Source organism: Coregonus lavaretus (assembly GCF_964263955.1).
Source record: "Coregonus lavaretus genome assembly, chromosome: 4".
Lineage (NCBI taxonomy): Eukaryota > Metazoa > Chordata > Actinopteri > Salmoniformes > Salmonidae > Coregonus > Coregonus lavaretus.
In genome coordinates this window covers 11,522,102-11,549,009 of record NC_139991.1, presented here as the reverse complement: position 1 = coordinate 11,549,009, position 26,908 = coordinate 11,522,102, and the positions used below count along the sequence as shown (strand labels likewise).

At 42.4% G+C, this 26,908-nt stretch overlaps 1 protein-coding gene across 1 annotated transcript in view; it reads left to right on the top strand.

Annotated features, from left to right (window-relative positions):
• Positions 1-610: 610 nt before the first annotated feature.
• Positions 611-26,908, top strand: part of LOC311128575 (mucin-5B-like) — a gene marked incomplete at both ends in the record, with an annotated part of 33,562 nt that continues 7,264 nt past the window's right edge. The window contains 25 exons of the mRNA XM_084160761.1: positions 611-635; positions 1,660-1,921; positions 2,195-2,276; positions 2,617-2,707; positions 2,804-2,910; positions 4,658-4,874; positions 4,966-5,091; positions 5,441-5,444; positions 5,713-5,851; positions 6,394-6,504; positions 6,645-6,714; positions 7,173-7,337; positions 7,454-7,548; positions 7,779-7,905; positions 8,016-8,271; positions 8,509-8,561; positions 8,844-8,944; positions 9,754-9,905; positions 9,984-10,122; positions 10,468-10,578; positions 10,814-10,993; positions 11,126-11,365; positions 11,446-11,602; positions 11,719-11,847; positions 13,294-13,444. Coding sequence (XP_084016887.1) covers positions 611-635; positions 1,660-1,921; positions 2,195-2,276; positions 2,617-2,707; positions 2,804-2,910; positions 4,658-4,874; positions 4,966-5,091; positions 5,441-5,444; positions 5,713-5,851; positions 6,394-6,504; positions 6,645-6,714; positions 7,173-7,337; positions 7,454-7,548; positions 7,779-7,905; positions 8,016-8,271; positions 8,509-8,561; positions 8,844-8,944; positions 9,754-9,905; positions 9,984-10,122; positions 10,468-10,578; positions 10,814-10,993; positions 11,126-11,365; positions 11,446-11,602; positions 11,719-11,847; positions 13,294-13,444 — 3,290 coding nt within the window. The remainder of the gene's footprint in view (positions 636-1,659; positions 1,922-2,194; positions 2,277-2,616; positions 2,708-2,803; positions 2,911-4,657; positions 4,875-4,965; positions 5,092-5,440; positions 5,445-5,712; positions 5,852-6,393; positions 6,505-6,644; positions 6,715-7,172; positions 7,338-7,453; positions 7,549-7,778; positions 7,906-8,015; positions 8,272-8,508; positions 8,562-8,843; positions 8,945-9,753; positions 9,906-9,983; positions 10,123-10,467; positions 10,579-10,813; positions 10,994-11,125; positions 11,366-11,445; positions 11,603-11,718; positions 11,848-13,293; positions 13,445-26,908) is intronic.

Genomic DNA, 26,908 nt, shown 5'->3' with positions numbered 1-26,908 from the left:
TTAAACCTCTCATACTGGTATGAGAGGGCCATGAAATCCTTGGGACGGAGCCAACCCTTCTGCCACACCTTCACGTCCAGAAGAACCTAAGACCTTCCCTTCACTCAGGTGGTATATAGCCAAGATCCAAGCTGAGTACCTTTCTCATACCACCTGTGTTCACTACCCAGAGGATCACCATGGGGACAACACAGACACCCACATGGGTATTAATATGGATGGCACTGGCGATTGGTTTAACTGCCTCTCAAAGTGGTAGGTAGAATCCATGATTTTGTTTTACATGAAACCTTGTACTTTAGTGTTGACAGGGCTAAACTGTATGTTACTGTATGTCATAGCGCTCTCACAATAGCTCCAATGTTTATCTAATTGGACAGCCTAACAATTAGGGAATATTTGACAAAGCTCAGTTCTAACTTTATGTGCCTTTAAGCATGAGTTATGGTTGATGAATAGGTAAATGTAGGATTGGCAAGAGAACTACATAACAGAGCCTGAAATACACAGGATTCCACAATGATTTACAGTAAAAGCTTCATGTAACTTATTAATATACACTTTGATTTCAGAGGATACATTAAAGGCCACAGTTAACATCATCCCCTCAATGTCAAGGATACCTGAGATTGCAGGTAAGCTTCATAATACATGTGCTATACAGATGTGTAAGCCCTGAGGATGATGACAATGGTTAACAATGTATGCTTACATATCCACAGACAATGGTGAAAGGACAATAACCATGATGGAGACAGTCATAGCAAGTAGTGCAACAGGTTTTGTGGATTAGCTGTTGTTGAAAAGCATGAAGTAGCCTAGCTAATTCATTTATTGTTCAAGTTCATAAACTTGATAGAGATTAGATGTACTTTGAAAAGTCTTGGTTTTTTAGTTGATCAAATATTGAATTTGGCGTTTACTACTATAGCCCATAGAAACACATTGAATAACACATTAATAAATGCAAAAAAATAAGTCATAAGGAATAAGGTTTTGAAGTGTCTGGAAATATTTTTGTTTTTTGGACACATATTTATCCCCTTTTTTTTTGTTGGCACAAAACTACCTCCATACTTCCATTCATTTGTATCGGTTAACTTCAGACAAGTCCTGTGACACTTGTGGGTGTCATAGACCAAATGGTTCAGACGCTACAGACAGAAGTTGGCACATCGGTGGTACTGACATCAGACAAGTCCCGTGACACAATAGAGTGGTCATATTAGTAGGTAGGCCAAATTGTTCGGACACTACAGACGTTTTCGTGAGAAGACTGATTTTCAGGATGTCCCCTGGTGTGACTAACCGCTCTGTAGCTCTGTCACTTTCAACCTCAGATGCAGATGGTCGACATAGGTGGATGCAGTGGATTGAGACGCAGCCCATGCAAAAAACTGATATCTTTAGTTAAACTGACAGATTTTGATGAGGATTCTTTTATGTTGTTAATTAGATTGACACGTGGGTGCTTCAGTAGACTCTTATGGTGAGTGAGTGAGGCCAATCTAGCAGTCAACCAATGGACTCCTAGTGAAAAGCAAATTTAGGTCTTACGAGGGGCAAAAATGGGAAATACTAATTTCTTTCTCTGTATCTAAAGATAAAACCTGCTGAATTGTATGCTATTATACCTGATTTGGTTGTCCTTTTCCCCAGGAGTGAGTCCTATACATAATGGCCAGGTCTGCAGTACGTGGGGTAACTACCACTTCAAGACCTTTGACGGAGACATCTTTCAGCTCCCCTCCACCTGCAACTATGTTGTGACCTCACTGTGCCATAGCAGTTATGAGGCTTTCAACATCCAGATGAGGCGGCAGGTGGTGGACAACCAGCCCACCATTAGCAAGATCACCATGAAAGTGGATGGCACAGTGGTGGAGCTATCCAAGGGTTCCGTTGTTGTTAATGGGAAGAAGTAAGGTCCTCCAGAATTTGTCATGTAGCTGTATTTCTCAATCAGTGCTCAGTGCTCAAGTAGTTGGATGTCATATTGTTCTGCCAGTGGCTTTGACATAAAATATGAGACCCCACCAATTGTGCTCAAGCACAAATTTACAGTGATTGAGATGAGAATGCTGTTTTTAAACTAACAATGAAAATGTCTTAAAATGAAGTCAATTGAGCTAATTGAAAATGGGTTGATCTAAGTTCTAGTTGAATCTAATGCTTTGTCTTCCTCTTCCTCCAGTGCCACCTTACCATTCAGCCAGTCTGGTGTTCTCATTGAAGAGACTCCCTTCTACATCAAGATCAAAGCAAAACTGGGATTGGTAGCCATATGGAACCAGGAGGATTCCTTCTTGGTAGTACAACAATTATGCATTTATGAATATTTCTGTTGTGGATGTCAGAGCTAGGTTTTTGCAGTGTGGTCAATGTCTGCATTTGATGGCCTGTGCTGTGGTGGGCACTTGGAATGACTTTGTTAACAGCAGTTAACATCATCTTAACAAGAGTTAAAGTAGTCCTAATCTGTAGTTATTTTAAGGAAAAGGTTGTCACTGCTGTTAAATGTTAGTTTTGTTAGAGTCATTCCCCGTTTTTGTTGAGTGTTGTGTGGTTATGGAGGTAATCTGTCACCCTAAAACTTCTAATGATCTGCTATTTCAGGTGGAGATGGACATCAAATTCAGAAACAAGACCTGTGGTCTATGTGGAGATTTTAATGGAGTTCAGCAATTCGATGAGTTCTATAGCCATGGTACATTTCACTGACACTATCAACATATCAACCTTAGCCTATTATTTGGAATACTGTTGACATTCAACAAACACTGGATTTATTTTTATGCCAAAGGTATGAAATTGTCCCCTGTCGACTTCGGAAACTTCTGGAAATTGGATGGTCCAACTGAAAGCTGTACTGAAAACACACTGCCTTCAAATAAGAAATTCCCCAATCTGGTAGGTTAATCTTTATGGCTTATGATAAAAATAGGGTTATTGGTTAGGCTGCTGTGTACTTAACAACATGTACAGTGGGGTCCGAAATGATTGACTCCCTTGATAAAGATTAGCAGAAATGAATATAATGCTACAGTATATTGTATGCTCCATTTCTTTTTAAATTATATTAATTTATAGAAATACAATTGCTCTGAAAAATAGATTTTGTTTAAATGTAATATTTTTTTTTCTCTCCAGGCAGGGGTCAAAATTATTGACACCCCTGTTTTCAATACCTTTCAATACCTCACCTTGCAAGAATAATGGCACTGAGCCTTTTTCTAAAATGTTTTATGAGTTGGAGAACACATTGTGAGGGATTTTAGACCATACCTCCATACAGAATGCTTCCAGATCCTTGATATCCTTTGTCTGTACTTATGGACTGCCCTTTTCAAATCAAACCACAGATTTTCAATGGGTGTGAAGTTCAGATGTGAAAATGCAAAATGTTGATTTTGTGGACAAATAAATATTTATTTATGTGTGCATGGGGTTATTGTCTTGCTGGAATATCCCCTTGCGTCCAAGTTTCAACCACCTGGCAGAGGCAACCAGGTTTTGGCAAAAATGTCCTGGTACTGGGTAAAATTCATGATAGCGTTGACCTTTACAAGAGCCCCAGGACCAGTGGAAGCAAAATAGCCCCATAACATCAAATATCCACCACCATATTTTACAGTAGCTATGGGGTTCTTTTCTTCTTATGCATTCTCATTTCGATGCCAAACCCACCACTGGTGTGCATGGCCAAATACCTATATTTTCATGTAATCTGACCAATGCACCAGTTCCACTCCAAGTGACAATGCCGTTTAGCAAACTCCAGACGTTAACATTTGTAGGATTAAATTAACATGGATCTCTTTGGCCGTTCACACCAGTGGTAGGTTTGCGTCGAAATGAGAATGCCTGAGCAGAAAATAACCCCATACTTACTGTAAAATATGGTGGGGGTTATTGGTGGGGGCTATATTGGTGTTGTGGTTCTGTTTTGCTTCCACTGGTCCTGGGTCCCTTGTTAAGGTCAACGGCATCATGAACTTTACACAATAGCAGGACCTTTTAGTCAAAAACCTGGTTGCCTCTGCCAGGACGCTGAAACTTGGCCTTAAGTGGATATTCCAGCAAGACAATAACCTCAAGCACACATCAAAATCCACAAAGAAATTGTTATTTGGTCACAAAATCAACATTTTGCAATGGCCATCTCAGTCTCTGGATTTGAAACCCATTGAAAACCTGTGGTTTGAATTAAAGAGTGCAGTCCATAAGAACGGATGAAGGATATCAAGGATATCAAGGAATATTCTGATGGAGGAATTGTCTAAGATCCCTCCTAATCACTGGAGGCTGCTGAGGAGAGGACGGCTCATAATAATGGCTGGAACGGAGTAAATGGAATGGCATCAAACACATGGAAACCATGTGTTTGATGTATTTGTGAAAACAGAGATGTCAATCATTTTGACCCCTACCTTTTTGAGATTTTTTTTAAATTACTTGTTAAACAAAATCTCTTTCTAGGAGCAATTGTATTAGTATCAAATAATATATTTTCCCAAATTTGTTTTGTATACAATATAGCTCAGTATTTGAATAATTTATTTTATTAATTTCTGCTCATCTTTATCAAGGGTGTCAATAATTTCAGACTCCACTGTATATGACCTAATTATAACATCTCTCTGTTTTTGTTTGATAGAAACCAATTTGTGAGCAGTTGCTCTCCGGTCCTGCCTTCAGCAGCTGTAAGGACTTGTTGGCCATCGACTCATTTGTTGAGGCCTGTGTATCTGACCTGTGCAACTGTGATAACAGCACCAAGTCCTTCTGCCTGTGCAACACCATCTCAGAGTACTCCCGCCAGTGTGTTCATGCAGGCGGGAAGCCCAAACAATGGAGGACTGAACAGTTCTGCTGTAAGCATGCCCTTATTCCCTGTATCAACAAATCGCACATTGGTTAGTTGCAACAGTATACTGACATTTTGAAATAACCTTATCTTTGCAGATAAGACATGCCCCTTCAACATGGAGTACCAGGAGTGTGGAAACCCCTGTGTTGACACCTGCTCCAACCCTGAGAGAGGCCAGCTGTGTGAGGAACACTGCTCAGATGGCTGCTTTTGTCCTCCAGGTAGGCAGACATATTTAAACGTTCTCTTCTTCAAAGAGATGTAATAAAAAATGCATTGGAATGTAGCAGACTATATACTGATAGAATGCAAAACAACTGATCCCATATTGTTGACTGGACTATGTTGCCCTACAAAGGCAACTACAAATGTAGTCAAAACTCTTTGATACGTTGTAATGGCTAGATACTGTATATTATCTGATTCACGTGGTATTTAGCCACAACAAGCCAGTTGATCAGAATGTATCATGGAGTTTCAGAAATTATTGTCTGTCGAGACAGAACAATACTTTGAAGTCAGATTTTGCAGTAAAAGAAAATACATAGTTACTGCGTTTTGCCTTTGTAGGGAGGTATGTTGGGAGGGAGACACATAATAAACACATGTACGCTCTCACCCAAAGGCACCGTTTTTGATGATGTCAACAAAAATGGTTGTATTGCCTTGAGTCAATGCTCCTGCCTCCACAATGGAAAAACCTACACACCAGGAGAGGCTTTTTCAAGCACTTGTAAAGATTGGTAAGAAACCCAGGCTAAGAATTCTGACTTGAGTCTAAAAGTTTATTCCAGGGGTGACAATTTGTAAGTTCCATTGAATAATTGATATTTTGCCCTTAGCTCCTGTGGTGGTGGTCAGTGGAAGTGTGCGGACAAGGACTGTCCTGGCACCTGCGCTGTGGAGGGAGGATCCCACATCAACACCTATGATGGAAAAGGCTACACCTTCCATGGGGACTGCTCTTATGTTCTGACCAAGGTCAATATGCAGTTTCCTCACCAAAGACCTGTGTGCATCAATCTCATTCACATAAAAAACATGTTAAAACTTCCCAACTTCTTTTGTAGTTATTATGTCTGTATTACAGATTTTTCTCCAGCTTCTTTACTTTTATTCTGACAAATCCAGTTTTTATGATGACAATTAAAATCAAACTATATAGAACAGGGCTCTCCAACTTTATTCCTGGAGTGCTACTGTCCTGTAGGTTTTCCTGTAATTTAGCGCACCTGCTTCTATTAATTAGCTGGTCGATGAGCTGAATCGGGTTAGTTAGTACTGGGGATGGAGCAAAAACCTACAGGAGAGTAGCTCTCCAGGAACAGAGTTGGAGAGCCCTCATATAGAACAACACTATTCATTTTGTATCCATATATTTATTTATAAAGAAATGTGGGTTGTTCATGTTTACTCTGTCTCTTGATTTATACTGAGATATTCATTTTTCAGAAAGATTCAGAAGGATATTTCCTGTTATTGATGCAAATATTTGAGACAACTTATTTATGTTTTTTTTTCAGGACTGTGATGGGATGCAATTCACTGTACTTGGTGATGTGGTGCAGTGTGGGCTTTCTGACAGTGAGACTTGTCTAAAGGCTGTTACCCTGTCCCTCTCAGAAGGAGCCACTGTAAGTATTATTTGACTGACATGCTCTCAGCCTTTGACTGCAGTAGATGTTTTTTCCCCAATGTTGTTAGGTTTTAGATTTGAATGTATTATTTGAATATCATGAATAAGCATATTGATACACAATGCCCCTCTATGCAGGTGATCAACATACAACCCAATGGAAAAGCCTTTGTAAATGGAATCTATTCTCAGCTGCCCTTTTCTGCTGGTAAGTTACAGTTGCACAATAAACATACAGGACTATCAATGTAGTCATGACTAGATATACATGAAACGTGTGTCCTACAGTTAAAGCACATAATTGTATGGGGAATACATAAGGATAATTGGGAATGTCGTAATGGTGATGTAGCTATATCATTCAACACTGACACATATTTTACTTAACGTCATAATGCTCCATCTTCCCACTTTGTTCCTTATAGCTGGAGTAACCATTTTCAGAGCCTCCTCATTTTTCATCATTGTCCAGACCACCTTTGGCCTCCAGTTGGAAATCCAACTCTCACCAATCATGCAGGTCTATATTGCTGCAAGCACCGTTTGGAAGCAGAGAACTTGTGGTATGTCTCATCATCTGTTGACCAACCACCACATTCCACTGAGGTGTTCATGTTCTGGGAATGATTTATTTTCCCTGTATATAAATACATGTTCATCCTACAGGTCTTTGTGGAAACTTTAACAACAACCAAGGAGATGATTTCAAGGTCCTGAGTGGAGTGACTGAGGGCACAGCCATTAGTTTTGCAAACACCTGGAAAACACGAGCCAGCTGCCCAGACATCAAGAGTAGCTTTGAAAGCCCCTGCAGTTTAAGTCTTGACAATGGTAGCTGCATGTTTTATTACCTTTCCATGTCAGTTTTAAATGTTATGGAGAATGGTGCAAGTGTTTCTTAAAGTCAGCCTAACTATTTCCTGTGGTTTATTTTTTCTCTATTTCAGAGAAATACGCCCAGCACTGGTGCTCTCAGCTGGCTGATCCTAAAGGGTTGTTTGCTCCGTGCCACGCAGCGATAAGCCCAGACATGTACAAAGAAGTGAGACCCTTTCACCATACTATTCATTTCTGACAATTTCCTTAGCATAGCTAATACACAAATGCATGTAACATGTAATGCCAGCTATTATGGGGCAATTGAGAATTACGTTGCTTGCTGTTAAATATTGTTTATCTGCAAAGTATTTGTGCATATTATGCACACACAATTGACACAAACTATTGTACAGTATAGTATGGATGCTGTTCTGACTGTGGTTCTCTATTCAGAACTGCATGTACGACAGCTGTAACTGTGAGAAGAGTGAGGACTGCATGTGTGCTGCCGTGTCCTCTTATGTCCACGCTTGTGCTGCCGAGGGCATCCAGCTCAGCGGCTGGAGAGACACTATCTGCAGTAAGTGACAATTCCACACCATAATACCTAAGAAGATGTGCAAATTGTGGGAGAATAAGATACAAATATTATAAATATTTACAACTAACACTAATTGTTGCCATCCCCAGCCAAATACTCCACCTCGTGCCCTAGCACCATGGTCTACGCCTACAGCATAAAAAGCAGTGATCGCTCCTGCCGCTGCTACAGCGACTCTGACTTTATCTGTTCAATCACCTTCGAGTCTGTGGATGGGTGTGTCTGTTCTGAGGGAACCTACCTGGATGATGAGGGCAAGTGTGTTCCACCAGCCAGCTGCCCTTGTTATTACAAGGGCTCAGTGGTGTCCCCTGGAGAGGTCATCAGCAAGGATGGAACCATGTGGTATGGACCGAGATATTTACCTACCTATACTCAAACTCTATATCAATGTATTTCACTATACAATGTAAAAAAACACTGAACTGTTGCTCGGTTGCTTGCTTTTCTGCTAATATTTAGTGAACACCTTTTATTGTATAGGCATATTTTTTCAAACTTTATGAACCAAGAGCTTTAGGCCTTGCTTTCCTGTAGTGAGTATAGGGACATTCAAGTACCATTAACATTATTTTATTTCAGCACCTGCAAGGAGGGCAAACTCCGCTGTATTGGAGATTCACCTGATCAGCCATGTAAGTCCATGTATATAAATTGTCAAAACAACTCACAATTTTCAGCTATTGTACTGTGACAGGCAACACTGCATTTGAATATAAGTCTGTTCTTTTAATGGCACTATGCCAAATCCTACATACATATATGGTGTGTGGTAATAGTATGCTATTGGCAACAGAACCAGGCTATGTGCATGTTGAAATATTATCTCTCCATCCTAGTACACACTTTACACAGCATATTGATTTTGTGAAAGACACAACAGAGTCATGATACATTAATTAACTTTATTTTCACAGCATGTGTTGCACCAATGGTTTTGTTCAACTGCTCCAATGCAAGCCCAGGAATAAGAGGGTTAGAGTGTCAGAAGAGCTGCAATATTCTGGATATGGCCTGTGTGAGTCCCCTATTCACCTTGTCTCCAGGCTATTACGCACAGTACATATAAACCTGTGTACAAAACATTAAGAACACCTTCCTAACATTGATATTAATACACAATCTGTCTCAAGGCTTAAAAATCCTTCTTTAACCTGTCTCCTCATCTTCATCTACACTGATTGAAGTGGATTTAACAAGTGACATGAATAAGGGATCAATGCTTGCACCTGGATTCACCTGGTCAGTCCATGTCATGGAAAGAGCATGTTCTTAATGTTTTGTACTCCCAGTCATCTAATTCCCATAGGATTGTGAATTAAAATCTAGTGTAAAATATAAACAATACGTTATTATTTTATTGTTACAGTTAACATATAGTTAACCTCGTCTCCAGGCTATTGCGCACAGCACATTTTAGCCTGGTACATCAAAGATTCAATTTTGGCCTTAATGGGAGTGACCATATAATTCTATGGGAGTGACCTTATTGAGTAAAGTATTTGTCATCATTTAATTTGAGCGAATCACATGACTGCAAGGCGTGGCTCTGTGCTTGTGGTGTGCTAGTGTATGGGGGAGGGCTAGGGGGATGTTGTTGTGGGAGATGATTGGTTGGTAGATTAAGCCAATTACGCCAACGCCTATATGCTTGGAGTTTCTCCCAGTCTTTCTGTATTGGATAATGGCTAACAAAGGCCCAGTTTGACCTTTCGGTCCACCAGACTCCTCACACATTTGGGCGGAACTTTCTGGAAACCAGATTAACATATAGTTAACACCATTTGTACACAGTAGATTTTCAAATCAATAATTTTTACTTTACAGATCAGCACAGAGTGCATATCAGGCTGTATGTGTCCCTCTGGACTGGTAGCCAATGGAAAAGGAGGATGCATCAAGCCAGACCTTTGTCCTTGTTCTCACAATGGAGCTACTTACCAACCAGGAGACAGCATCAAGGTCGACTGCAATACCTGGTAAGCTCATCTTGCCTTAGTTGGGGTTTTAAACCAATTAAGACTTCAGTCTGATATATCAGTTTTTGCCACTTTCAGCACATGTAAAGACAGAAAATGGCAGTGCACAACAAACCTGTGTCATGGAACCTGTGCCATTTATGGAGATGGACACTACATTACTTTTGATGGGAAACGATTCACTTTCGAAGGAGACTGTGAATACACTCTTACAAAGGTATGCTTGCAGGGTAACTTGATAGTCTAACTGATCAACACCAATATTATAATACTTTTTTTATTGGTCAAGTATTAATACATGCTGACCAATAAGGGTTTGTGTTTACTTTTTTAAGGTATGTACTGTAGGCGTTTCTGGGGAGTTTGAAAAGCAACATTTGAAACTGGACATTATCTACTGTTGCTTTGTGGAAGCTGCTATAGTATTCCCAACAAGCTGAACCTTTTCACTATTCCAATGATTGACTTACTGCATGTGTGGTTGGAGATAATGTACCATCCACCAAAATACTGTGTTGGCTGTTGTTAAATGTATGACTGAAATTGAGTCTACCTTAAACAGGACTACTGTGGTAACAACAATGCCAACGGCAGCTTCAGAGTCATCACTGAGAACGTCCCTTGTGGAACAACAGGCACCACCTGCTCCAAGGCCATCAAGCTCTTCCTGGGGGTAACTAGATTCCTGCTTCCTGCCTGGCACATACCATTACTGAAGCCAAGACTACTACTATTCATTCATTCATACATACAGTACATACATACATACTATAAAGCATACTAAACAGAATACATAAATCAAAGCTTCATGAGGCAAAGATATAGCATGAATTATAACATAAGGAGTAATTAGATGAATTAATATCTTAATAACTATACACTCAAACTATTTTTTAAATCTCTTTCAGAACAATGAATTAATCCTGACAGAAGGAAACTACCAAGTTGTTGAGAGAAATTCAGGGGAGGCGGTTCCCTACCAGATTCGCACAATGGGCATCTACCTTGTGATTGAAGCAAATAATGGTTTGATTCTCATGTGGGACAGGAAAACAAGCATGTTCATCAAACTTAACCCACAGTTCAAGGTACATTTGAACTTTGATTGAATGACATATTAGATTTGTAAATATGTTTCTAGTATTCCATCAAATGATATTCACAAGTCTGTTATGACTCCTTTTATCACTCAACTGAATCTAATGCTATGTCCTATTCAGGGACATGTCTGTGGTCTGTGTGGAAACTATGATGGCAACGCAAACAATGACTTCACCACCAGGAGCCAGGCAGTTGTTGTCAAGCCTCTAGACTTTGGAAACAGCTGGAAAGTCTCTGCAAGCTGCCCCGATGCAAAGACCAAAAGGAGCCCCTGTATTGCCAACCCTTACAGGCAGTCTTGGTCACAGAAACAGTGCAGCATCATACAGAGCAACGTTTTCACAGACTGCCATTCTAAAGTAAGTTAAGACTTTAGTTGTTCACTGAATGTTTTGGAATTTGATATGATCATGTCGACTAAATTCTGTTTTCCAATTAGGTGGACCCCTCTCCTTTCTACGATGCTTGTGTGACAGACTCATGTGCTTGTGACAGTGGTGGAGACTGTGAGTGTTTCTGTACCGCTGTGGCAGCTTATGCAGAGGCCTGTAATGAGGCTGGAGCCTGCATAGCCTGGAGAAGCCCACAAATCTGCCGTGAGTCTCTAAATGTTCAACTCATTTAAGTGCTGACATAAAAATAGACTTAATCCAGTCAGTTTAAACCGAATTGAAGATAATACTTACAGAGAGCTTTTGTCCACCACATACAGCACTGTTCTGTGATTACTACAACCCCCCTGGAGAATGTGAGTGGCACTACAAGGCATGTGGAGCTCAGTGTATGAAGACCTGCAGGAATCCCTCCGGGAGCTGCTCCACTCAGATACCACCTCTTGAAGGTACAGTAGACATTCATTTAGGATCTATTTTGGGAAACAACAATTTTCCATAACAAATCAAATCAAATGTTATTTGTCATATGCGCCGAATACAACACCGTGAAATGCTTACTTACAAGCCCTTAATCAAGAAATATAGTTAAGAAAATATTTGCTAATTAAGCTAAAGTAAAAAAAAAAAAAAAAAGTAACACGTTAAGATTGCATAACAATAACAAGGCTATATACAGGGGGTACCGGTACCGAGTCAATGTGTGGGGGTACAGGTTAGTCTAGGTAATTTTAACCACTGTAGGTAGGGGTAAATAGTCCGGGTGGCCATTTGATTAATTGTTCAGCAGTGTTATGGCTTGGGGGTAGAAGCTGTTAAGGAGCCTTTTGGACCTAGACTTGGCGCTCCGGTACCGCTTGCCATGCAGTAGCAGAGAGAACAGTCTATGACTTGGGTGGCTGGAGTCTTTGACAATTGTATGGGCATTCCTCTGACACCACCTAGTATATAGGTCCTGGATGGCAGGAAGCCTGGCCCCAGTGATGTATTGGGCCTTACGCACTACCCTCTGTAGGGGATGCCGAGCAGTTGCCAAACCAGGCTGTGATGCAACCGGTCAGGATGCTCTCGATGGTGCAGCTGTATAACTTTTTGAGGATCTGGGGACCCATGCCAAATCTTTTCCGTCTCCTGAGAGGGAAAAGGTGTTGTCGTGCCCTCTTCACGACTGTCTTGGTGTGTTTGGACCATGATAGTTTGTTGGTGATGTGGACACCAAGGAACTTGAAACTTTCGACCTGCTCCACTACAGCCCCGTCGATGTTAATGGGGGCCTGTTCGGCCCACCTTTTCCTGTAGTCCACGATCATCTCCTTTGTCTTGCTCACATTGAGGGAGAGGTTGTTGTCTTGGCACCACACTGCCAGGTCTCTGACCTCCTCCCTATAGGCTGTCTCATCATTGTTGGTGATCAGGCCTACCACTGTTGTGTCGTCAGCAAACTTAATGATGGTGTTGGAGTCGTGCTTGGCCATGCAGTCGTGGGTGAACAGGGAGTACAGGAGGGGACTAAGCACGCACTCCTGAGGGGCCCCGGTGTTGAGGATCAGCGTGGCAGATGTGTTGTTGCCTACCCTTACCACCTGGGGGCGGCCCATCAGGAAGTCCAGAATCCAGTTGCAGAGGGAGGTGTTTAGTCCCAGGGTCCTTAGCTTAGTGATGAGCTTTGTGGGCACTATGGTGTTGAACACTGAGCTGTAGTCAATGAACAGCATTCTCACATAGGTGTTCCAGTTTTACAATCATCAAATATTTAGAAGAATAACTGTCTGAGGTCATTTGAGATATTCTTTATTTTTCACTCAGTTTCTATTCCCTGTGTTTCTTCACCATATCCCTCTATCAATCAATTGCTTTTTGATCATTAATATTAATATATTTTTCTTCTTCTTTAGGTTGCTATCCAAAATGTCCTCCTGCTCAACCCCTATTTGATGAAGATACAATGCAATGTGTGGAGAAGGAGCAGTGTGGCTGCTATGGCAGAGATGGAAAACACTACAATAATGGAGAAAAAGTACCGACCACAGAAAACTGCCAGACATGGTATGCCTTTAGTAATACAGAGAATTTTGGTCTTCCCTAAAATTGTGAACACCGTAACTGTGTTTGAATGTCAAGAATGAAAGTACAATTGTAAATGTTTCTTTTTCCAAAGCTATTGTAATTCCGTGACAGTGGACTGCAAATACGATGAACAAGGTATGAATGGATCCTTCAACTAAAACAACAACACATAAATTATTTATTCACCATTCCAGTACCCTAAAATATATCTTACCCTTTCAGCTTGCACTTGTACCTACAATGGGAACAAATACCCCAATGGACATACCATCTATCACACCACAAATGGGCACGGCAGTTGTCTCACAGCCGTTTGTGGGAAGAATGGAACCATTCACAGGGACATTTACCCATGTTCAACTCCAGCTCCAGCTTCAACTCCATCTGTTCCTAACTCTACTCCATCCTCTACATTGACAACAACTGTCTTTACTTTCTCAACACCCACAACTGGTGGGTACCTGAGACTGAGACTTGAATGACTGTGAATTAGTTGTTGTATGAAGTTATGTGAAATGTAAAAACTACAGCAGGTATCTTTTGCGATAAAAATGGCTAAGAACATTGCTAATTATGCACCTAAATTACATGTTTTTACACAATTTAAAATGGTTTGTTTGTTTTAAACTGTTATGTAATCCCTGTCTCTATAGAACCAGCCACAACTTCAACAGAGACAACACCGTATCCAACATCCTTTACTACAACATGTGGCTATCCATGTGTATGGTCACAATGGTTTGATACCACATTCCCTACACTTGGAACTCCAGGAGGAGACTCTGAAACCTACAACAACATAAGAGCAGAGGGACACGATATATGTGAGAAGCCAAGCAAGATTCAATGCAGAGCCGAGAAGTACCCAAATGTTAGCATAAGCCAAGTGGGGCAAGTGGTTCTGTGTAATGTTGCAGAAGGTTTGACTTGCAGAAATGAAGACCAGTCAGGCCCATTCCCACTGTGCTTTAACTACCAAGTTCGAGTCCTCTGCTGTGATGAAAATCTTTGCACATCTAAGCCTACAACTATTGCACCAACAACTGCAAGGCCAACTTTTGCAACAAAAACAACTACAACAGAAACCACCTCCACTTTATCAACAACCACATTGACTACAAAAACCCCTAATTGCACAGTTTGTGAGTGGTCACCTTGGTATAATGTGGACTATCCTCAATTTGGTCCTGGGGGTGGCGACAATGAATCAATTAAAAAGATTATACAATCTGGAAAAGATATTTGTGAAAAACCAGTGGATGTCATGTGCCAAGCAGTGCGATATCCAGGGGTCCCATTGTCTAAATTAGGACAGAAGGTAGAATGTAATACAGAGGTTGGACTAATATGCCAGAACAAAGATCAAGGCATTCCTCCAATATGCCTTGACTATGAAATTAAGGTGAAGTGTTGTAAGACTGTGAAATGTCACACTACAACAACAGTACCTATAAGTACAGCTACTGTCACAACTACAACAATGTCAACATCCACATTACCTACAACAACAAGTAAACCAATGACAATCACAACTCGTCCAACCGCTCAACCTCCCACCACAACTACAACTCCTACCACTACTCCAACACACAATCCTACAATCTTAACATCGACTGCTCCACCTACCACATCAACAACTGTTTCTTATACCACTACTCCAACACCCACTACAAAGATCTCAACATCGACAGCTCCACCTACAACAACAACAACTCGGCCTTCCACCACTTCTACAACTCCAACCACTACTCCTACATCAACCTCAACAGGAGAATCAACTACTCAGAGCAGTTGTGAAGAAGGTTGTGGGTGGTCAGACTGGATCAATCTTGGTCAGCCAACCTCTGGCTCTGAAGGTGGAGATAATGAATCCATTAAGAACATCATTGCGTCTGGTTATCACATTTGCTCAGCTCCAGAGGCAGTTGAGTGTAGAGCAATGCAATACCCTGGACTTCAGATCTCTCAGCTTGGCCAAGACGTGACTTGCAATCCATCCGTTGGACTGATTTGTAACAACAATAAGCAAGGTCTTCAGCAAAAGTGCTTTGATTACGAGATTAGAGTGAAATGTTGTCAATGTGGACCCACAACTTATATCCCAACCACAACAACAACAACAACAACAACAACAGTTCATTACACGACTACTCCAACACCCACTACTACAATCTCAACATCGACAGCTCCATCTTCAACAAAAACAACAACTCGGCCTTCCACCCCTACTACAACTCCAACAACTACTCCTACATCAACCTCAAAAGGAGAATCAACTACCCAGTGCAGTGGTGTAGAAAGTTGTGTGTGGTCAGACTGGATCAACCTTGGTCAGCCAACCTCTGGATCTGAAGGTGGAGATAATGAATCCATTAAGAACATCATTGCTGCTGGTTATCACATTTGCTCAGCTCCAGAGGCAGTTGAGTGCAGAGCAATGCAATACCCTGGACTTCAGATCTCTCAGCTTGGCCAAGACGTGACTTGCAATCCATCCGTTGGACTGATTTGTAACAACAATAAGCAAGGTCTTCAGCAAAAGTGCTTTGATTACGAGATTAGAGTGAAATGTTGTCAATGTGGACCCACAACATACATCCCAACCACAACAACAACAACAACAATAGTTCCTTACCCCACTACTCCTACACCCACTACTACAATCTCAACATCGACAGCTTCATCTTCAACAAAAACAACAACTCTGCCTTCCACCCCTACTACAACTCCAACCACTACTCCTACATCAACCTCAACAGGAGAATCAACTACCCAGTGCAGTGGTGAAGCAAGTTGTGTGTGGTCAGACTGGATCAACCTTGGTCAGCCAACCTCTGGATCTGAAGGTGGAGATAATGAATCCATTAAGAACATCATTGCTGCTGGTTATCACATTTGCTCAGCTCCAGAGACAGTTGAGTGCAGAGCAATACAATACCCTGGACTTCAGATCTCTCAGCTTGGCCAAGACGTGACTTGCAATCGATCCGTTGGACTGATTTGTAACAACAATAAGCAAGGTCTTCAGCAAAAGTGCTTTGATTACGAGATCAGAGTGAAATGTTGTCAATGTGGACCCACAACATACATCCCAACCACAACAACAACAACAACAACAACAACAGTTCCTTACACCACTACTCCTACACCCACTACTACAATCTCAACATCGACAGCTCCATCTACAACAAAAACAACAACTCGGCCTTCCACACCTACTACAACTCCAACCACTACTCCTACATCAACCTCAATTGGAAAATCAACTACCCAGTGCAGTGGTGAAGAAACATGTGTGTGGTCAGACTGGATCAACCTTGGTCAGCCAACCTCTGGATCTGAAGGTGGAGATAATGAATCCATTAAGAACATCATTGCTGCTGGTTATCAAATTTGCTCAGCTCCAGAGGCAGTTGAGTGCAGAGCAATGCAATACCCTGGACTTCAGATCTCTCAGCTTGGCCAAGACGTGACTTGCAATCCATCCGTTGGACTGATTTGTAACAACAATAAGCAAGGTCTTCAGCAAAAGTGCTTTGATTACGAGATTAGAGTGAAATGTTGTCAATGTGGACCCACAACATACATCCCAACCACAACAACAACAACAACAATAGTTCCTTACCCCACTACTCCTACACCCACTACTACAATCTCAACATCGACAGCTCCATCTTCAACAAAAACAACAACTCTGCCTTCCACCCCTACTACAACTCCAACCACTACTCCTACATCAACCTCAACAGGAGAATCAACTACCCAGTGCAGTGGTGAAGCAAGTTGTGTGTGGTCAGACTGGATCAACCTTGGTCAGCCAACCTCTGGATCTGAAGGTGGAGATAATGAATCCATTAAGAACATCATTGCTGCTGGTTATCACATTTGCTCAGCTCCAGAGACAGTTGAGTGCAGAGCAATACAATACCCTGGACTTCAGATCTCTCAGCTTGGCCAAGACGTGACTTGCAATCGATCCGTTGGACTGATTTGTAACAACAATAAGCAAGGTCTTCAGCAAAAGTGCTTTGATTACGAGATCAGAGTGAAATGTTGTCAATGTGGACCCACAACATACATCCCAACCACAACAACAACAACAACAACAACAGTTCCTTACACCACTACTCCTACACCCACTACTACAATCTCAACATCGACAGCTCCATCTACAACAAAAACAACAACTCGGCCTTCCACACCTACTACAACTCCAACCACTACTCCTACATCAACCTCAATTGGAAAATCAACTACCCAGTGCAGTGGTGAAGAAACATGTGTGTGGTCAGACTGGATCAACCTTGGTCAGCCAACCTCTGGATCTGAAGGTGGAGATAATGAATCCATTAAGAACATCATTGCTGCTGGTTATCAAATTTGCTCAGCTCCAGAGGCAGTTGAGTGCAGAGCAATGCAATACCCTGGACTTCAGATCTCTCAGCTTGGCCAAGACGTGACTTGCAATCCATCCGTTGGACTGATTTGTAACAACAATAAGCAAGGTCTTCAGCAAAAGTGCTTTGATTACGAGATTAGAGTGAAATGTTGTCAATGTGGACCCACAACATACATCCCAACCACAACAACAACAACAACAATAGTTCCTTACCCCACTACTCCTACACCCACTACTACAATCTCAACATCGACAGCTCCATCTTCAACAAAAACAACAACTCTGCCTTCCACCCCTACTACAACTCCAACCACTACTCCTACATCAACCTCAACAGGAGAATCAACTACCCAGTGCAGTGGTGAAGAAAGTTGTGTGTGGTCAGACTGGATCAACCTTGGTCAGCCAACCTCTGGATCTGAAGGTGGAGATAATGAATCCATTAAGAACATCATTGCGTCTGGTTATCACATTTGCTCAGCTCCAGAGGCAGTTGAGTGTAGAGCAATGCAATACCCTGGACTTCAGATCTCTCAGCTTGGCCAAGACGTGACTTGCAATCCATCCGTTGGACTGATTTGTAACAACAATAAGCAAGGTCTTCAGCAAAAGTGCTTTGATTACGAGATTAGAGTGAAATGTTGTCAATGTGGACCCACAACATACATCCCAACCACAACAACAACAACAACAACAACAGTTCCTTACACCACTACTCCTACACCCACTACTACAATCTCAACATCGACAGCTCCATCTACAACAAAAACAACAACTCGGCCTTCCACACCTACTACAACTCCAACCACTACTCCTACATCAACCTCAATTGGAAAATCAACTACCCAGTGCAGTGGTGAAGAAACATGTGTGTGGTCAGACTGGATCAACCTTGGTCAGCCAACCTCTGGATCTGAAGGTGGAGATAATGAATCCATTAAGAACATCATTGCTGCTGGTTATCAAATTTGCTCAGCTCCAGAGGCAGTTGAGTGCAGAGCAATGCAATACCCTGGACTTCAGATCTCTCAGCTTGGCCAAGACGTGACTTGCAATCCATCCGTTGGACTGATTTGTAACAACAATAAGCAAGGTCTTCAGCAAAAGTGCTTTGATTACGAGATTAGAGTGAAATGTTGTCAATGTGGACCCACAACTTATATCCCAACCACAACAACAACAACAACAACAACAACAACAACAGTTCATTACACGACTACTCCAACACCCACTACTACAATCTCAACATCGACAGCTCCATCTTCAACAAAAACAACAACTCGGCCTTCCACCCCTACTACAACTCCAACAACTACTCCTACATCAACCTCAACAGGAGAATCAACTACCCAGTGCAGTGGTGAAGAAAGTTGTGTGTGGTCAGACTGGATCAACCTTGGTCAGCCAACCTCTGGATCTGAAGGTGGAGATAATGAATCCATTAAGAACATCATTGCTGCTGGTTATCACATTTGCTCAGCTCCAGAGGCAGTTGAGTGCAGAGCAATGCAATACCCTGGACTTCAGATCTCTCAGCTTGGCCAAGACGTGACTTGCAATCCATCCGTTGGACTGATTTGTAACAACAATAAGCAAGGTCTTCAGCAAAAGTGCTTTGATTACGAGATTAGAGTGAAATGTTGTCATTGTGGACCCACAACATACATCCCAACCACAACAACAACAACAACAATAGTTCCTTACCCCACTACTCCTACACCCACTACTACAATCTCAACATCGACAGCTCCATCTTCAACAAAAACAACAACTCTGCCTTCCACCCCTACTACAACTCCAACCACTACTCCTACATCAACCTCAACAGGAGAATCAACTACCCAGTGCAGTGGTGAAGCAAGTTGTGTGTGGTCAGACTGGATCAACCTTGGTCAGCCAACCTCTGGATCTGAAGGTGGAGATAATGAATCCATTAAGAACATCATTGCTGCTGGTTATCACATTTGCTCAGCTCCAGAGACAGTTGAGTGCAGAGCAATACAATACCCTGGACTTCAGATCTCTCAGCTTGGCCAAGACGTGACTTGCAATCCATCCGTTGGACTGATTTGTAACAACAATAAGCAAGGTCTTCAGCAAAAGTGCTTTGATTACGAGATTAGAGTGAAATGTTGTCAATGTGGACCCACAACATACATCCCAACCACAACAACAACAACAACAATAGTTCCTTACCCCACTACTCCTACACCCACTACTACAATCTCAACATCGACAGCTCCATCTTCAACAAAAACAACAACTCTGCCTTCCACCCCTACTACAACTCCAACCACTACTCCTACATCAACCTCAACAGGAGAATCAACTACCCAGTGCAGTGGTGAAGCAAGTTGTGTGTGGTCAGACTGGATCAACCTTGGTCAGCCAACCTCTGGATCTGAAGGTGGAGATAATGAATCCATTAAGAACATCATTGCTGCTGGTTATCACATTTGCTCAGCTCCAGAGACAGTTGAGTGCAGAGCAATACAATACCCTGGACTTCAGATCTCTCAGCTTGGCCAAGACGTGACTTGCAATCGATCCGTTGGACTGATTTGTAACAACAATAAGCAAGGTCTTCAGCAAAAGTGCTTTGATTACGAGATCAGAGTGAAATGTTGTCAATGTGGACCCACAACATACATCCCAACCACAACAACAACAACAACAACAACAGTTCCTTACACCACTACTCCTACACCCACTACTACAATCTCAACATCGACAGCTCCATCTACAACAAAAACAACAACTCGGCCTTCCACACCTACTACAACTCCAACCACTACTCCTACATCAACCTCAATTGGAAAATCAACTACCCAGTGCAGTGGTGAAGAAACATGTGTGTGGTCAGACTGGATCAACCTTGGTCAGCCAACCTCTGGATCTGAAGGTGGAGATAATGAATCCATTAAGAACATCATTGCTGCTGGTTATCAAATTTGCTCAGCTCCAGAGGCAGTTGAGTGCAGAGCAATGCAATACCCTGGACTTCAGATCTCTCAGCTTGGCCAAGACGTGACTTGCAATCCATCCGTTGGACTAATTTGTAACAACAATAAGCAAGGTCTTCAGCAAAAGTGCTTTGATTACGAGATTAGAGTGAAATGTTGTCAATGTGGACCCACAACATACATCCCAACCACAACAACAACAACAACAACAGTTCCTTACACCACTACTCATACACCCACTACTACAATCTCAACATCGACAGCTCCATCTTCAACAAAAACAACAACTCGGCCTTCCACCCCTACTACAACTCCAACCACTACTCCTACATCAACCTCAACAGGAGAATCAACTACCCACTGCAGTGGTGAAGAAAGTTGTGTGTGGTCAGACTGGATCAACCTTGGTCAGCCAACCTCTGGATCTGAAGGTGGAGATAATGAATCCATTAAGAACATCATTGCTGCTGGTTATCACATTTGCTCAGCTCCAGAGACAGTTGAGTGCAGAGCAATACAATACCCTGGACTTCAGATCTCTCAGCTTGGCCAAGACGTGACTTGCAATCCATCCGTTGGACTGATTTGTAACAACAATAAGCAAGGTCTTCAGCAAAAGTGCTTTGATTACGAGATCAGAGTGAAATGTTGTCAATGTGGACCCACAACATACATCCCAACCACAACAACAACAACAACAACAACAGTTCCTTACACCACTACTCCTACACCCACTACTACAATCTCAACATCGACAGCTCCATCTACAACAAAAACAACAACTCGGCCTTCCACTCCTACTACAACTCCAACCACTACTCCTACATCAACCTCAATTGGAAAATCAACTACCCAGTGCAGTGGTGAAGAAACATGTGTGTGGTCAGACTGGATCAACCTTGGTCAGCCAACCTCTGGATCTGAAGGTGGAGATAATGAATCCATTAAGAACATCATTGCTGCTGGTTATCAAATTTGCTCAGCTCCAGAGGCAGTTGAGTGCAGAGCAATGCAATACCCTGGACTTCAGATCTCTCAGCTTGGCCAAGACGTGACTTGCAATCCATCCGTTGGTCTAATTTGTAACAACAATAAGCAAGGTCTTCAGCAAAAGTGCTTTGATTACGAGATTAGAGTGAAATGTTGTCAATGTGGACCCACAACTTATATCCCAACCACAACAACAACAACAACAACAACAGTTAATTACACCACTACTCCAACACCCACTACTACAATCTCAACATCGACAGCTCCATCTTCAACAAAAACAACAACTCGGCCTTCCACCCCGTCTACAACTCCAACCACTACTCCTACATCAACCTCAATTGGAGAATCAACTACCCAGTGCAGTGGTGAAGAAAGTTGTGTGTGGTCAGACTGGATCAACCTTGGTCAGCCAACCTCTGGATCTGAAGGTGGAGATAATGAATCCATTAAGAACATCATTGCTGCTGGTTATCACATTTGCTCAGCTCCAGAGGCAGTTGAGTGCAGAGCAATACAATACCCTGGACTTCAGATCTCTCAGCTTGGCCAATACGTGACTTGCAATCCATCCGTTGGACTGATTTGTAACAACAATAAGCAAGGTATTCAGCAAAAGTGCTTTGATTACGAGATTAGAGTGAAATGTTGTCAATGTGGACCCACAACTTATATCCCAACCACAACAACAACAACAACAATAGTTCCTTACCCCACTACTCCTACACCCACTACTACAATCTCAACATCGACAGCTCCATCTTCAACAAAAACAACAACTCTGCCTTCCACCCCTACTACAACTCCAACCACTACTCCTACATCAACCTCAACAGGAGAATCAACTACCCAGTGCAGTGGTGAAGCAAGTTGTGTGTGGTCAGACTGGATCAACCTTGGTCAGCCAACCTCTGGATCTGAAGGTGGAGATAATGAATCCATTAAGAACATCATTGCTGCTGGTTATCACATTTGCTCAGCTCCAGAGACAGTTGAGTGCAGAGCAATACAATACCCTGGACTTCAGATCTCTCAGCTTGGCCAAGACGTGACTTGCAATCCATCCGTTGGACTGATTTGTAACAACAATAAGCAAGGTCTTCAGCAAAAGTGCTTTGATTACGAGATTAGAGTGAAATGTTGTCAATGTGGACCCACAACTTATATGCCAACCACAACAACAACAACAACAACAACAACAGTTCATTACACGACTACTCCAACACCCACTACTACAATCTCAACATCGACAGCTCCATCTTCAACAAAAACAACAACTCGGCCTTCCACCCCTACTTCAACTCCAACAACTACTCCTACATCAACCTCAACAGGAGAATCAACTACCCAGTGCAGTGGTGAAGAAAGTTGTGTGTGGTCAGACTGGATCAACCTTGGTCAGCCAACCTCTGGATCTGAAGGTGGAGATAATGAATCCATTAAGAACATCATTGCGTCTGGTTATCACATTTGCTCAGCTCCAGAGGCAGTTGAGTGCAGAGCAATGCAATACCCTGGACTTCAGATCTCTCAGCTTGGCCAAGACGTGACTTGCAATCCATCCGTTGGACTGATTTGTAACAACAATAAGCAAGGTCTTCAGCAAAAGTGCTTTGATTACGAGATTAGAGTGAAATGTTGTCAATGTGGACCCACAACATACATCCCAACCACAACAACAACAACAACAATAGTTCCTTACCCCACTACTCCTACACCCACTACTACAATCTCAACATCGACAGCTCCATCTTCAACAAAAACAACAACTCTGCCTTCCACCCCTACTACAACTCCAACCACTACTCCTACATCAACCTCAACAGGAGAATCAACTACCCAGTGCAGTGGTGAAGCAAGTTGTGTGTGGTCAGACTGGATCAACCTTGGTCAGCCAACCTCTGGATCTGAAGGTGGAGATAATGAATCCATTAAGAACATCATTGCTGCTGGTTATCACATTTGCTCAGCTCCAGAGACAGTTGAGTGCAGAGCAATACAATACCCTGGACTTCAGATCTCTCAGCTTGGCCAAGACGTGACTTGCAATCGATCCGTTGGACTGATTTGTAACAACAATAAGCAAGGTCTTCAGCAAAAGTGCTTTGATTACGAGATCAGAGTGAAATGTTGTCAATGTGGACCCACAACATACATCCCAACCACAACAACAACAACAACAACAACAGTTCCTTACACCACTACTCCTACACCCACTACTACAATCTCAACATCGACAGCTCCATCTACAACAAAAACAACAACTCGGCCTTCCACACCTACTACAACTCCAACCACTACTCCTACATCAACCTCAATTGGAAAATCAACTACCCAGTGCAGTGGTGAAGAAACATGTGTGTGGTCAGACTGGATCAACCTTGGTCAGCCAACCTCTGGATCTGAAGGTGGAGATAATGAATCCATTAAGAACATCATTGCTGCTGGTTATCAAATTTGCTCAGCTCCAGAGGCAGTTGAGTGCAGAGCAATGCAATACCCTGGACTTCAGATCTCTCAGCTTGGCCAAGACGTGACTTGCAATCCATCCGTTGGACTAATCTGTAACAACAATAAGCAAGGTCTTCAGCAAAAGTGCTTTGATTACGAGATTAGAGTGAAATGTTGTCAATGTGGACCCACAACATACATCCCAACCACAACAACAACAACAACAACAACAGTTCCTTACACCACTACTCCTACACCCACTACTACAATCTCAACATCGACAGCTCCATCTACAACAAAAACAACAACTCAGCCTTCCACTCCTACTACAACTCCAACCACTACTCCTACATCAACCTCAATTGGAAAATCAACTACCCAGTGCAGTGGTGAAGAAACATGTGTGTGGTCAGACTGGATCAACCTTGGTCAGCCAACCTCTGGATCTGAAGGTGGAGATAATGAATCCATTAAGAACATCATTGCTGCTGGTTATCACATTTGCTCAGCTCCAGAGGCAGTTGAGTGCAGAGCAATACAATACCCTGGACTTCAGATCTCTCAGCTTGGCCAATACGTGACTTGCAATCCATCCGTTGGACTGATTTGTAACAACAATAAGCAAGGTATTCAGCAAAAGTGCTTTGATTACGAGATTAGAGTGAAATGTTGTCAATGTGGACCCACAACTTATATCCCAACGACAACAACAACAACAACAACAACAGTTAATTACACCACTACTCCAACACCCACTACTACAATCTCAACATCGACAGCTCCATCTTCAACAAAAACAACAACTCGGCCTTCATCCCCGTCTACAACTCCAACCACTACTCCTACATCAACCTCAATTGGAGAATCAACTACCCAGTGCAGTGGTGAAGAAAGTTGTGTGTGGTCAGACTGGATCAACCTTGGTCAGCCAACCTCTGGATCTAAAGGTGGAGATAATGAATCCATTAAGAACATCATTGCTGCTGGTTATCACATTTGCTCAGCTCCAGAGGCAGTTGAGTGCAGAGCAATACAATACCCTGGACTTCAGATCTCTCAGCTTGGCCAATACGTGACTTGCAATCCATCCGTTGGACTGATTTGTAACAACAATAAGCAAGGTCTTCAGCAAAAGTGCTTTGATTACGAGATTAGAGTGAAATGTTGTCAATGTGGACCCACAACATACATCCCAACCACATCAACAACAACAACAACAACAGTTCCTTACACCACTACTCCTACACCCACTACTACAATCTCAACATCGACAGCTCCATCTACAACAAAAACAACAACTCGGCCTTCCACTCCTACTACAACTCCAACCACTACTCCTACATCAACCTCAACAGGAGAATCAACTACCCACTGCAGTGGTGAAGAAAGTTGTGAGTGGTCAGACTGGATCAACCTTGGTCAGCCAACCTCTGGATCTGAAGGTGGAGATAATGAATCCATTAAGAACATCATTGCTGCTGGTTATCACATTTGCTCAGCTCCAGAGGCAGTTGAGTGCAGAGCAATGCAATACCCTGGACTTCAGATCTCTCAGCTTGGCCAAGACGTGACTTGCAATCCATCCGTTGGACTAATTTGTAACAATAATAAGCAAGGTCTTCAGCAAAAGTGCTTTGATTACGAGATTAGAGTGAAATGTTGTCAATGTGGACCCACAACATACATCCCAACCACAACAACAACAACAACAACAGTTCCTTACACCACTACTCCTACACCCACTACTACAATCTCAACATCGACAGCTCCATCTACAACAAAAACAACAACTCGGCCTTCCACTCCTACTACAACTCCAACCACTACTCCTACATCAACCTCAACAGGAGAATCAACTACCCACTGCAGTGGTGAAGAAAGTTGTGTGTGGTCAGACTGGATCAACCTTGGTAAGCCAACCTCTGGATCTGAAGGTGGAGATAATGAATCCATTAAGAACATCATTGCTGCTGGTTATCACATTTGCTCAGCTCCAGAGGCAGTTGAGTGCAGAGCAATGCAATACCCTGGACTTCAGATCTCTCAGCTTGGCCAAGACGTGACTTGCAATCCATCCGTTGGACTGATTTGTAACAACAATAAGCAAGGTCTTCAGCAAAAGTGCTTTGATTACGAGATTAGAGTGAAATGTTGTCAATGTGGACCCACAACTTATATCCCAACCACAACAACAACAACAACAACAACAGTTCATTACACCACTACTCCTACACCCACTACTACAATCTCAACATCGACAGCTCCATCTTCAACAAAAACAACAACTCGGCCTTCCACCCCTACTACAACTCCAACCACTACTCCTACATCAACCTCAACAGGAGAATCAACTACCCAGTGCAGTGGTGAAGAAAGTTGTGTGTGGTCAGACTGGATCAACCTTGGTCAGCCAACCTCTGGATCTGAAGGTGGAGATAATGAATCCATTAAGAACATCATTGCTGCTGGTTATCACATTTGCTCAGCTCCAGAGACAGTTGAGTGCAGAGCAATACAATACCCTGGACTTCAGATCTCTCAGCTTGGCCAAGACGTGACTTGCAATCCATCCGTTGGACTAATTTGTAACAATAATAAGCAAGGTCTTCAGCAAAAGTGCTTTGATTACGAGATTAGAGT